General features: G+C 33.8%; 1 protein-coding gene across 2 annotated transcripts; it reads right to left on the reverse strand.

The window, feature by feature from the left end:
* Nucleotides 1-299: 299 nt before the first annotated feature.
* Nucleotides 300-11898, reverse strand: tbx22 (T-box transcription factor 22). 2 transcript variants are annotated; one of them, XM_005157146.6, is made up of 8 exons: nucleotides 9685-11898; nucleotides 9432-9570; nucleotides 8184-8285; nucleotides 6400-6574; nucleotides 6146-6313; nucleotides 1405-1463; nucleotides 1189-1271; nucleotides 319-1106 (listed from the first exon to the last, which is right to left on the reverse strand). In XM_005157146.6, exons 1-8 carry the CDS (start codon nucleotides 9827-9829, stop codon nucleotides 643-645), a joined length of 1335 nt encoding a protein of 444 aa, XP_005157203.1. In that variant the 5' UTR covers nucleotides 9830-11898; the 3' UTR covers nucleotides 319-642.
* Nucleotides 11899-14548: the final 2650 nt, after the last annotated feature.

The raw sequence follows: 14548 nt of genomic DNA on the forward strand, positions 1-14548 counted from the left end.
TAAGACTTTCTGCAGAAGAAAAAATATTATCAGACACACTGTGAAAATTTCCTTGCTCTGTTAAACATAGTTTGGGAAATATTTTTAAAAGAAAAATAAATTCAAAGGGGGGATATTAATTCTGACTTCAACTGTATTTATCTATTTTTTTATTTAGTTTTTTTATTATTATTTAAAACAGCTCCATTTTGTAATTTCAATAATATAAAATGTCTTGTTTCGCACAATTAAAATATCAGCTGATTTGTGCTTTCTATGGACATTTTTTAAACAAAGAAAACTCCCTTTACACCCCACCTCAGATAAAATAAATATCATGGCAAGTAATAGTTTAATAATTGCAGAATTGAAAGCAAGCTTAATGTGCCAAATGGCTCACAAAATGGAGCAGAATTTAAAAATTTTAAATGTATACATTGTGTCAAAAAGTCTGAAAGCGTAACAGGATCTCAATAATAACAAATACAGTAGAGTCATCTGATAAAGTCTGTGAATGTAGTATTTATAGATTCAAACAGACTGATAAACCTTTGCATTTACAAACAGTTTATACAAACATCATTACTGAGATATTCACATTTTAGTACCTGAGCAATTGTAAGCAATTGAAGGTATGCTCATGGTGTTTTGGCAGGATTGCTGTCAGGGACTGTACCCGATTGAGGAAATCATTGGCATTTGAAGAACTGTGCTTTCACTGTGAGCCAGTTTTAAATGATGAGTATCAGTGGAGAATCTGTGGCTGATGGGGAAGCTGTAGCTATGTGGTGACATGAAGGCTGATGCCGTATTTTCATTTTCAGAGGCCCATCCAGATAAAGTGTTGTGAATAGGATGCATGGAAGTACCGGCTGAATTATAGAGCCAGTGGCTCCTACATCTGTCTCCTTTCTTAACCGGGAGGGAAGTCAGCAAGGGAAGATCTAACATGGGTCGCAACCCAGTGTAATTATTGAGGCAAATGCTGCAGTAGGCTCTGTATGCGAGGAAACAGCTTGAAGGGAGTATCTTGCAGCACTGAGGGCTTGAGAAGGCAGTGGGATGGACTGCTTGAGCTGAGGACACTGATGGGGTGATACCACTCGCTGAAGATCCAAAACATCTGCCTGCATGGAAACAGAAAGACTCTAGATCAACAATATCCTTCATCGCTGAGGGAGAAAGAATTATATGTACATTTAATTCAACCTTGTAGCTCCATTGCTAAAGATTTGAAGCCATTAAAGGGACTGTGCCATGAGTATGACTCTAGAATCCCATCCAACACAGCCCTACAATACATTGTAGAAAAAGAGGGTGAGATTTCAGAAATCTGGTTACCATTTTTTAAAAATTATCTTTTAAAGTGTTGTATTTTTAATACGCAAAATCAATATTTTTTGTATGTTAAATAACATGCATTACCCGTTACGTTCCCTGAAGCCTTTGGCAAATGGATTCCTGTCGATCTTCAGTTTTGTTATCTTGAAGACGAAAAAACACAATCAGTTAAACAGTTTGGCAAGAGAAAAATGGAATATTATCAGTCATTCATTCATTTTTCTTCGGCTTAGTGCCTTTTTTGTCAAATGCTGCCACAGCGGAATGAACCACCAACAATCCCAGCATATGTTTTATGCTGCGGATGCCGGAAAACTGGATACTGGAAAACACCCATACATGCTCACACACACACTCATACGTGAAGTTTATTTATAAACAAATTTCGAGAGGATCACGTGCTTATGATTGTTCACAGCTGTTCCAACTTTAGCTAATGACTGATTATCCTATCAGACGATCCTTAACTCACTATAAATAACCAGACTTTTCTCATCTCAATATCTTCGTCTTGAAGAAACCCCCCCACTCAACCCTACTTTCCCTCCTTTCAAACGGGCGTCACGGTGGCCAGCGATTAGCGCTGTTGCCTCACAGCAAGAATGCCCCTGGTTTAATTCCTTTCCAAACCAGACGGCATTTCTGTGCGGAGTTTGCTCGTTCTCTCCGTGGTCGCGTGGGTTTTACCTGGTCCTCCGGTTTCCTCCCACAGTTCAAAAACAAGCACCCTAAACAATTAATCCAAAATATTTTAGCTAAACTCTGAGTACACCTTCTCATCATCCATATCTGACAGTTAGCTACAACAAGCAAGAGGGGGAGTCATCGAGATCTACCTGAGCTCAAACTCCCCTCTCGCCTTGCAACGGGAGGGAGCCCTGGGCTCGAGGATCTTATAAGCTCAGGGCTCTCTCCCAGGACAGCACGCCAAACTAGCTTTATTATCAATCATCAGCTAAGTGTGAACTCTTGAAACTACAGACAATTTTGCTTTCCCAATTCACCTATACCGCATGTCTTTAGACTGCGGGGGAAACCAGAACACCCGGAGGACACCACACGAACATGGGGACAACATGCAAACTCCACACAGAAATGTCAACTGGCACAGCCGAGGCTTAAACCAGGGACCTTCAGTGATTAGCGAAGGCTCTGAATATAAATATTATTAATGCTTTATTATTTTTGTTATTAAATTTGATAGAAAAACTTATTTAGCCTTTTTTAAAGACCTGTTATGTTACACTGCTGCAAGGGTATGGGGATTTGTTTTGTAAAATTATATACATAAACATTTTCCATTGAAATATTCAATAAAATTAAAACAGATTTATGAAAATACAGGAATTAAAAGCTTAAATATATTATTATTATGTGTTAAAGGGCTAGTTCCGCTAAAATGAACATTGTCTTACTATTTACTCACACTCAAGTGGTTTTAAATCTTTATGAGTTTCTTTGTTTAGCTGATCCTAAATATATATTTTAAAGAAAGCTTAAAACCTGTAACCATCGACTTACCATTGGCATTGTAGTGAAAACAAATACTATTAAAGTGGTTACAGGTTTCCAGCTTTCTTCAAAATGTCTTCTTTTGTGTTCAACACAAGAAAGAAAGTAAAACACATTTGGAATGTATAAAGGGTGAGTAAATGATTCATTTTAGGTAACCTATCACTTGATAACATAATAAAAACTTTTATATGAAAAATAAAACTGTTTATTGCACAGGTCTGTTGGTGGTTGAATACTCCAGACACAATTTATCCCATAATATATGTTTTTAAGAATTAGGAGTTTAGTTCAAATAAACAATAATTAAAACACATGCATATAAAAAATTAAAGCATTTATAATAAAGCGACTTTGGACCACAAAACCAGCTTTAAGTCATTTTTGTGATTTTGACATTTATACGGTGCATCCGGAAAGTATTCATAGCGCTTCACTTTTTCCACATTTGTTTATGTTACAGCCTTATTCCAAAATGGATTAAATTCATTTATTTCCCCAAAATTCAACACACAACACCCCATAATGACAATGTGAAAAAAAATTAAATGTAAATTTATTACAAATTAAAAATCTGAAATCACATGTGCATCAGTATTTACAGCCTTTTCTTAATACTTTGTTGATGCACCTTTAGCAGCAATTACAGCCTCAAGTCTTTTTGAATATGATGCCACAAGCTTGGCACACCTGTTTTTGAGAATTTTTTTCCATTCCTATTTGCAGTGCCTCTCAAGCTCTGTCATTTTGTATGGGAAGCGATGGTGTACAGCCATTTTCATATCTCACCAAAGATGTTCAATAGGATTTAGGTCTGGGCTCTGGCTGGGCCACTCAAGGACTTTCACTGAGTTGTTGTGAAGTTGATCCATTGATATTTGGGATTTTGGGACCACTAATCCTGCTGGAAAATGAACTGTCACCCCAGTCTGCGGTCATGAGCTCTCTGAAGCAGGTTTTCATTCAGGATGTCTCTTTACATTGCTGCATTCATGTTTCCCTCTATCCTGACTAATCTTCCAGTTCCTAATGCTGAAAAACCTCCCCACAGCATGATGCTGCCACCACCATGCTTCACTGTAGGGATGGTATTAGCCTGGTGATGAGCGGTGCCTGGGTTACTCCAAAGAGTAAATTTTAGTTTCATCAGACCAGAGAATTTTGTTTCTTATGGTCTGAGAGTCCTTCAGATGCCTTTTGGCAGATTCCAGGTGGTGAGTTGCTTCCGTCTGGCCACTCTACCATACAGGCCTGATTGGTGGATTCCTGCACAGATGGTTGTCGTTCTGTAAGGTTTTCCTCCCTTCACAGAAGAACGCTGGAGCTCAGACAGAGTGACCATCGGGTTATTGATCACCTCCCTGACTAAGGTCTCTCTCCCCTATCACTCATCTTAGATGGCTGGCCAGCTCTAGGAAGAGTCCTGATTGAGGCCACTGTGCTCATTGGAACTTTCAGAGCAGCAGAAATTTATCTGTAACCTTTCCCAGCCTTGTGACTTGAGACAATCCTATATCGGAGGTCTACAGTCAATTCCTTTGTCTTCATGCTTGGTTTGTGCTTTGACATGCACTGTCAACCCTGGGACCTTGTATAGACAGGTGTATGCCTTTTCAAATCATGTCTAATCAACTGAATTTACCACAAGTGAACTCCAATTAAGCTGCTGAAACATCTCAAGAATGATCAATGGAAACAGAATGTACCTGAGCTCAATTTAGAGCTTCACGGCAGAGGAAGTGAATACTCATGTACATGTGATTTTCCAGGTTTTTTATTTTTATTAAATTTGCAACAATTTAAAAAAAATCTTTTTCACATTGTCATTATGGAGTTTTGTGTGTAGAACTTTGAGGAAATAAATTAATTTAATCCATTTTGTAATAAGACTGTAACATAAAAAATGTGGAAAAAGATGCACTGTACTTTGTAGAAATGCTCTAATGCATTTGTTATTTTAAAGTATTTTTATAATATTGCCTGTTTAATGAAAAAATAAAATAAACATTGCAGTTTTTAGCGAATCTTTATTTTGTTTCTTTTAATATTCATTTTCTTTTGGGACAACAGGGAACAACAAAAAATTAGATAAAAATAATTTAAATAAAGATGCTTTCAAGAGTTCACACTTAGCTAATGATTTAGTATAAAGCGAGTTTGGCATGCTGTCCCAGGAGAGAGCCTCATAAAATCCTCAAGCCTGGGGCTCCCACCCGTTTGCAGGGTGACACCTTTATTTAGAGCAGATGACAGATTATAAATGGTTATATAAAGCCGCTGGTTCAGAGCTAGACTGTGGTGCCAATTTAGATTGATCAATTCACTTATGACACATATCTTTAGACTGTGAAGGGAACCGGAAAACCTGGGGGAAACCGACATGGGCACAGGGGGAACATGTAAACGCCACACAGAAACAACAACTGGCCTGTTAAGGACTTGAACTAGTGACATTCTTGCTGTGAGGCAACAGTGCTAACCACTGGGCCACCGTGCCACCCTATAAAGGGAAAGGTACAGGAGTAGGGGTGGAAGGGGGATTCTTCAAGGTGAAAATAACTAAGGTAAGAATTTCTGGTTATTTATAGTGAGTTACAAATCATCTGTTTGGTGAATTACGCGCTATCTAATGCAGGACCAGCTGTGATCAATCATAACCATGTGCTCCTCTCGAGAATTAATTTATGAATAAACATCACTTAGCAATGTAAATTTACCTATATACATTTTTAAATTGGGTGAAACCAAAACAAGCATATTAAAACAATTCTAAATATTAATTTGGGCCAATGACATGATTGGGCGGACTTGATGGTTTTTCAATTGGCTCAACACATTATTTCCAGCCTGATCTCATGAGGAAACATAAGTATTTTACGTTTTGTCAGTTTAGTGAGTAATTCATGTGAATTCGTACAAGTTCAGTCGTGCGAAAATGTACAATTTTAAAAAGGAGGCGTGGCACCCAACCCCACCCCTAACCATCATTGGGTGATGAGCAAATCGTACTAAATTGTACGAATTAGATCATACGAATTCATACGAATTAGCCACTAAATTAAAAAGTTAAGAATTGCTGTGAGATTGCATTGTTATTTCTCATTGAGCCAAAGTTAACAGGCAGTTGCTACAACTGAGAAACAAATCAGTTTTCCTCATTTATTTCATATGTCAGATTTTTTTTACAGTGTGATTATGAACTTAAAAGTAAAGTAAAATACTATTAATGCTGTTAATGGATCCTCATGAAAATCAACCTCACAATGAAAGTTTTCCTGCTGGTTTTAAAATATTCCATGAATTGGCAAGTTACCTGTTGGTTTTGGTACGCTGTGACAGTGGTGAACTGAGTCTCGGGGAAGGAGAAGGTGAACACACCATCCGCTGGGAGTGACAAAAGCCTCTTCGACAGGCATTCAGGAGGACAATGCAGAATAACATGGATCCGTGGCCTGTACTTGTGCATGGACTTCAGGATTATCTGAATATAATTGACACATTTAGCATATGGGCAAAGAGGTGTGTTAATTGCATAATATCATAGACATACTGAAAAAGGGCACTCACATGGCCTCTGTCATCCAGCTCATTGTTGGTGAGTTTGACGCGATCGAAGCTGATGACCTGCCTCATCCAGTTCTCTCCTGAACACGGTGAGTCCGGGTGGACATATAGATGAGGGGGGATACAGGAGTGATCTGTGTTTCCAGCAATCACCCACTGAGAGCTGTGATAAACATACCTAACACAGAAGAAAAGTAAAAGTACTTTATGATTTAGGATTTACTTTTATCCCTTCAATATATTTAATAATTTGAAGCCAGGGTAAACTATACACTGTAAAAAATACTGGATTACACACACTTTATTGATGTTGTCGTTAACAAATTTTAAGAGATTGAACATAAAACTATTAAATATAAAATAAAAATCTCAGTTTCAGCTCATTTTAAATACGCAGTTCAAAAAAGGAGCAAAAATTGTTTTGTTTTTTTACTTTTTTTTTTTGAGTTTCCAAAAGAAAATACATCTATAACTTACATAATCTCTCACACAGAAAGAGACTTACAGATCTAGATCTAGCATATGCTTTGTATTTTCTTCCCTTTAACAACAACAACAACAACTAAAACAGTAAAACATGGGGTGCTACAAATCCTTTAGAAGGTTGCCTTTAAAGAAGAAAATATATATGTATTGATACATAGTATTAAATTTAAAAGTTACAATTTAAGAAAAATCTGGGCATATTAGTGAAATATACTCAATCCATTTACTCCAAGTTAGAAAAAAGTATTCAGTCTGTGTTCTTAATGAAATAGATGACACACAGTTTAAGTCAGAATTATTAGCCCCCCTTTGATTTTAATTTTTTATTTTTTTTTAAATACAGTACATATTTCCCAAATTATGTTTAAGAGAGTAATGACATTTTCACAGTATGTCTGATAATATTTTTTTCTTCTGGAGAAAGTCTTATTAGTTTTATTTTGGCTGTAATAAAAGAAGTTTTAAATTTTTCAAACACCGTTTTAAGGTCAAAATGATTAGCCCCTTTAAGCTATATTTTCAAACATAACGTATTGTCATCATGGCAAGGATAAAATAAATCAGTTATTAGAAATGAGTTATCAAAACTATTATGTTTAGAAATGCGTTGAAAAAAATCTCTTCATTAAACATAAATAGGGGGAAAAAATAAACAGGGGGGTTAATAATTCAGGGGCCTAATAATTCTGACTTCAACTGTATATAGAGTGCACTGTATCAATCCATTCTTCAAATGTAGCTGACTGATTTTCAATCTTTTTTATTTCTTTTTTACTAGCTGCTAGAAGAATGAATAACATTTAAAATTTATTGTTTTTATTAATCCATCCAACTAAATTTATATTACCTTTTGACAACTTTTGATGTTAAGAAATTAAACAAAGTGACTTTTATTGTCACTTTAAGTCATAATTATGTATTTTCATGTAAATTTGTGTAAATTGTGGTACAAATATCAGGAATTGACCTTTTATTTTTAATTATATAAGTAGACTGTCTGCCTAATATCTGCTAAGGGTTTATTTTGATGGTGCTCTAACAGATATTATTCAACTGACTATAAATAACCTAACAATTTATTAATACTCTTGCAAAACAACAGTTGCAAAGTTGTTTAGTTACTTAGCTACAAATATCAAACATGGAAAAAGTAAAACTGAACCAAATGCAATCAGTTGTCTTTCTACATATGGGTGTTTAAAGCATTTATTTGCTATAATATTACATGTTTTGGAAATATATCAATATTTAACCATTTGTGCCAACCTCATTTATACTTTGAAAATCTGTCTGCAGTCTACCTGTATTTCTTTGAGTCCATAGGCATGATGTCCATAGCAATGGAGTATTGCTGTAAAGGGTCCAGATTGTGCACCTTGACTCGAATAGAGGGGAACATTCTCCTGAGGAGATGATAAACAAATTTTCATCACTGACACTGAGACCTCTGACTATAGTGTAATTCAGATTCTGAACAGGTTGATGCTAATCGCCACTAGAGTTGACATATTTGAACATAAAAAGTTAATTATATATTTTTTTGCTTCAGACTATAAAGCTAACAGCTAGAAATAAACAGACATGTTAAAATCTGTGAAACTGGTCATCATACAATTGCTTTTAGTATAAAAGGAAATCACTGTATCATGCATTAAATGAGAAAGAAATAAAAGCATCAAGTATTCTAGAAAAATCCAAATGCACAAAAATATGTACTTTTTTGAGATACAAATGATTTATTGAGCAGGTCTGTACTTGAGTGTGTCATTTGGAGTATAACACCCTTTTTTTCTCTGTATTTCAGTTTATTATACCATTTTATTTGGTGAATTCCAACTTAATTATACAACTAAACTTTTTTTAAATGGGTAAAGTTACATTTAAAAGTAATGTATTGCAATCTTAAATAGATAGTTCGGCCCCCCAAAAAATTACATTTACTTATATACTTACCCTTAACTTGTTCCAAACCTGTTTGAGTTTATTTATTCTGTTAAAAATATAAGAAGGTCATTTTAAAACAAGCTGGAAACCTGTAACCATTAATAGTAGGAAATACAAATATGGTGAAAGTCAATGGTTACAGGTTTTCAGTATTCTTCAAAATATCCTTCTTTATGTTAAACAGAAAGAAACGCCAACGGGTTCGAAACAAGCGAAAGGGAGCAAATTATGACAGAACTTTCAGTTTTGGGTGAACTTTCCCTTTATTTTAATCTAAAGACATAGCATAATACATAATTTACATTACTTTCCCTAAAATGTAACAAATTTAGTTACTTTTTTTAAAATGTCTTAGATTGCAGTACAAGTTACTTTTAAAATATGACTACATTGAAGCAACCCTATAAGATTACCACAGGTATACTCTAATTTCAACTTTACCTAACACCCAACTGTACCTTAAAGTCAATGTACAGTAGTAGGAGACTGTGATGAAACACCAAACATGATATCAAAAGCACGTCACATTTTCAGCGGTAATTTAATGATTTGTTGCAAGGTTAAATTTGATTGTAAACTGTAACAGGCTTAAATTGCCATCTTACCTGCCAACTTTGGTGATAATCATCTCTGTGCCGATTTCGTAAAATCTCTTCCACAGGTCTGACCCTTGAAGATCCACACGAACTTTCCTCACAGCTTCAGCTCCTGCAGGTTTTCTTTCCTTCGCGCTTTTTCTCAGATCTTCACAAGCCATCGAAAAAAATACACAAATGGAAATGCAGAGTTCAATATAAACGATTTAACTGCCGAATATTGCTGTAATGTTTCCCCCTCAAACTATTATGCTGCACTAACCCTGTGCGTCAAATAAAGTTCTTCTCAGTGTGTCACTGTCATACTCCAAGACATCCTGCAAACTCTCATTCTCCCTATTTTCCACCTTCATCTTCTTGCAGCGGTTTCCTGAAGTATGATCCACTTGTCGCGTGATGGACTGCATTCTGACAGGAGTCTTAAAGTTTCCTCAAAGTTCTGATCGACATATCACATCTTTCTCTGCTCTCTTTACATTTTACCTGTTCATTTCTCATCCTCTTAAAGTCTAAACAGTCGAACTCATCGCTTTGCAAATGGGAAGAAGATGCTCTTGCTCTAAACCTTACAGGCACCAGTAAAATCTCAGAGGAGGACTGAAGGGAAATAAATACCAGTCCCAGGAGAACAATAAGAAACAGGTAACTTTTTTTTAACTTAAAGGGATAGTTCACGTATATAAAACTTTACTCACTTAATACTCTTCCTCAAGTAGTTTCAAACCTTTTTCAAACGTGTTTTTCTTCTGTTGAACACCAAATAAGATATTTTGAATAGTGTTAAAACCCTGTAACCATGCATTTCTATAGTAAAAAATATATTTATACTAAGGAAGTCAATGGTTACAGATTTCCAACATTTTCCAAAAGCACTTATTTTATGTTTATCAGGGGAACAAAAGAAACCCAAACAATTTTGTGACAACTCACTGGAAAAAAAAATTGGATAAACATTTTTTAAAGGTAAGTGGTTGTAAACAATTTACATGGACTGAATTTAAACAAATTAAATTTAGGATTGTACAACTTAACGTTCATTTTTAGTTAATTTTAAATAAGTGGTTTGGAGGCAAACATCATTTTTTGAGGGTACTCAACACTGTAAAAATGCTAGATTACAAACAATTAATTCATGTTGTCCCAAATCGATTATCAAATTCAAGTCGATTGAACATCGAACAATTATGTTTTCCCTCCCAAAAATCAAGAATTGTGTTGCTTCAGCTTATTGTATACAAGTAGTTTGAACAAGCAGCAAACAATATTTTTGAGTATAAAATCTGAAAAGCAAAAACAAGTTGTTCGTAAAACAACAATTCCACTTTGAAGCATCAGTTTAACGTTACGACAAATAAAAGTATAAAATTAATTATATTTTTCATATGTCAGCAGTTACTAAACCACAACTGTTTAACAATAAAAATCAACCACAACATTTAGTAATGAAACTTTTCATCAATTTGAATTGACTGTTTTCTGAGATTTATTTAATTCCTCATTGAATAATCACGAGACAATAAATATTTACCATTTTTTACATGCGCATGAACATCCGAATGAATAAGACTTGTTACAAAAGTTATTACAAAAAGTAGGTATTAATCACATTATTAAATACAACATTAACATTTTATTTAAATCACTTTTCTAGTAACCTTTTATCTAAGTAATTTCATTACTCAGTAAGGAATTTAATTGTTTGACTCAATACTACTTAAAATCTCCATAAATCTTAAAGCATAAAGAGATTAAACTCTTTAATTTTTATATTTCACTTGAGTCAAACAGGCCATTTTGGCTTTATTTTATAAACGTAATACTCAAATGGATCTCTCACCCAAATCTGACATTTGTGTCACCATTTACTCTGCTTTAGCTCTACTTGTTCTAAACCTGTTTGGCTTTCTTAATTCTGTTGAACAAAAAAGAAGATACTTTGAAAAAAGCTGGAATCCTGTAACCATTGACATTCATTGTATTTGTTTTAAGGAAGTCAATTGCTACACATTTTCAGTTTTCTTCAGAATATCTTTTGTGTTCAACAGAATAAAGAAACTCATAAAGATTTGGAACCACCTAAGTAAATATTCATTCATGGATGAACCATTGCTTTGAAAATGTTAAACATCAAAACACGAAACGTAATGACATCATATTTTATACATAGCGTGCTAAGCATGTGCAATGTAACCTTCTTTAGTTTAAAAATAAAAGCTTTATGCTAAATATATTTGTGTAACAAACAAATACAGCTACTGGGCTTCTCTGAACTGATTTTTACATAATTTATTCAAAGCATTTAAGGCAAGTAAAATATAAATAAGAAACTATATAATTAAATCTTGAATTTTTTAATGAAAATAAATGAAAAGTCATTCTTCCTGATGGGTTGCAGCTGGCATCCGCTGAGTAGAAAATATGCTGGATAAGTTGGCGGTTCATTCCGCTGTGGCGACCACTAAATAATAGAGGGAGTAAGCCGAAAATAAAATAAATAAATGAATGAAAAGTAATCCCATGCTATACTTTTAGGCAGGTAAGTCATTTAAAATCGCCTCACAGTCAATGTTTTATCCTGCTACGGTCCTCTAGGGGGCAAGGAATGGATAATATTCAAAACCTAAAATGAACAACATTAATGCGCTGTCTTGGCAAATGTATAATAACTGACTATTTTAATGTCTTGTTCTCATATGTTGCTCTCTGTTCAAATAAATAACTAGATAAATAAACAGTCAGAAACTAATCTAAATTATTGCGACAATGTTTTTGTAGCCTACATTTAAGTTGTTAAGTTTATTGAAAACAGTTTATTCATTTTCTTCACTAAAGTTGTTGCATAAATTGTAATGTGTTTTTTATTTATTTGTTTAGCAAATTATCTAACAGTTTTAATTTAATTAAATTAGTTTACTTCACTCAAATATAAGTTAAAGTTCATTGTAGTTAATAGGGACACTGTAAAAAAAAAAGCCCTGCCTTACAGTTTTTAGTTGAATAAAATGAACTTTTTCAATCATCTAAACATAAAACAGTCAATAAAACATTGTAGTAGTAAACCTATTTGACTTTTAGCAGTGTAGGTATGTCTGTGAACTCAAAGCTTGTGTTAATGTACTTAAACCTATTGAGTTGTGGCAGGTACAATGTAAAAAAAAAAAAAAAAAAAAAAATCAAGGCAACAAAAGTTGACTCAACTTTCAACCCATGCACTTGAAAAATGTCCTGAAGTTTGTCGGCTTAAAATGTTAAGCTGAGTCAACTTTTTTTCTTTTTTTTTTACAGTGTAGTGCTGTAGAATGAGAATAAACAATGAAGTAAGTGTTGTTTGTTGTGCTTCGGAACCAGAACAATATATTGTGAAAAATGAGTTTAGTTTTTTGTTATATTGTAATCTAGAGATGTTAATGTCATGTTGATGTTTTAGGGTTACCATTGCTGAGTCTGTGGGTTGAGGATTAGCTGAAAATTGAAATTAGCATTCAGCCATAATACTTAGGGTTAATATGATTTTAATGCTATACACTTAAATGGGTACATTTATTTATGTACATAAAAATTATAACATGTAAACTGTAACTTACAACCCACATTTTGGGTAAAATCTAAACCCCATCTTTGGGAATTAAAAAAGCACTCTGTATTAGACTACCTGACTTATCATGGCAATACATGTTACTGATCTTTTGTTTTAATGAATTCTTTTCTGAGTTGTCATGCATGTAACACTTTATAATAAACATCCTTTAATGAATATTAGTTAATTTAATAACACAATAAACAAACAATGAAAAATACATTTATTACAGAATTTATTCCTTTTTTATTATATTCATCTATAAGTCATTCATTGTCAGTGCATTTACTAATGTTAAAAAAACACATTATTAAACTAAAATAAATAGATTTTATTTAATTAAGTATAATTCAGTTTAAAAATGCTGTTTGCTGTTCAACCTTAAATACATTAACTAACATTAGCTAATGGAGCCTTATTGTGAAGTGTGATCAGTGTTCAGCCTAATTTTCTGAATCATTCTCGAGAAATGGTTAAAGACTTCTTTTTGCTCAAAAACTTGACCTTTTGCTACTAACGCTCTGTATTATATTTTATCTAAAAAAGTGCTCTGGTCCTATAAATACATTCATGTGTTTGACCTTCTGAAAACAACAATTCCTTTTCTGTTTTTTATCCACTTCATTTTTGACCTTATGCCACTTATATAACCTTACATAACCAATAACACTTTCCACTGTATGTTCTGTCTGCAGCACTCGACGCTTTGGATCTCTTTTATTAATTCCAAGTTGCTAAAAAAAGGCCAAGAGCTTGACCATATTTTACTCCAAATTGGCTTGAAACTATACCTGAGTGTAAGTTTAGAGTGTAAGTAAGCCATCTAGTGGTGAAAATATAGAGCTACTGATAAAAAAATTATATATATATATATATATATATATATATATATATATATATATATATATATATATATATATATATATAATTAAAATTTCTTATTTTCCCTAAATTTGCACATGCAAAAACCTGTGCAAATCGGCAAATTAAAGGCAAAAAGTGCCATCTGAATTTTTCTTCTAAAGTTAGCTATTTTCACAGTCTTCGTATCACTTTAAAGGAAATAAAAAATAATGCAGTCTGATTACTAAACCTACAAACAGGAGTCTGATATCACACACACAAAAAAAAACATTTTATATGGCACTTAAAGGTTTTGGCATCAGAACACTTGCTTTTTTCGTTCATGCGTGAATTGCATGTTGCCTGTCTCAATGCCAGTACACCTATAGGGTATAGTTGAATCTGTTTTTTCCCCTTATTGCTCGACCCCTCAGTTAAACAAGTTTGCTTTATCTCAGCAAGTATGTGTGCTGTTGTGATGGGCGCTACATTTCCAAACATCACACAGCACTGCTTAATTCCTATCCTTAATGTGAGTTAATAATTCTATGACCCAGTCCCAGTGGCGGTTCTAGTTTAAATTCTAGTTTAAACCACCCTAAACATACCCCCTCCCCATCCACCCAAAAATAAAGACACTATGTGGTTGACTTTATATTTTAAATATTTAAATATATATATACCCAGATAGAGATTCAGTCATCAG

This window comes from Danio rerio, chromosome 14 (genome assembly GCF_049306965.1).
Source record: "Danio rerio strain Tuebingen ecotype United States chromosome 14, GRCz12tu, whole genome shotgun sequence".
Taxonomy (NCBI): Eukaryota; Metazoa; Chordata; class Actinopteri; order Cypriniformes; family Danionidae; genus Danio; species Danio rerio.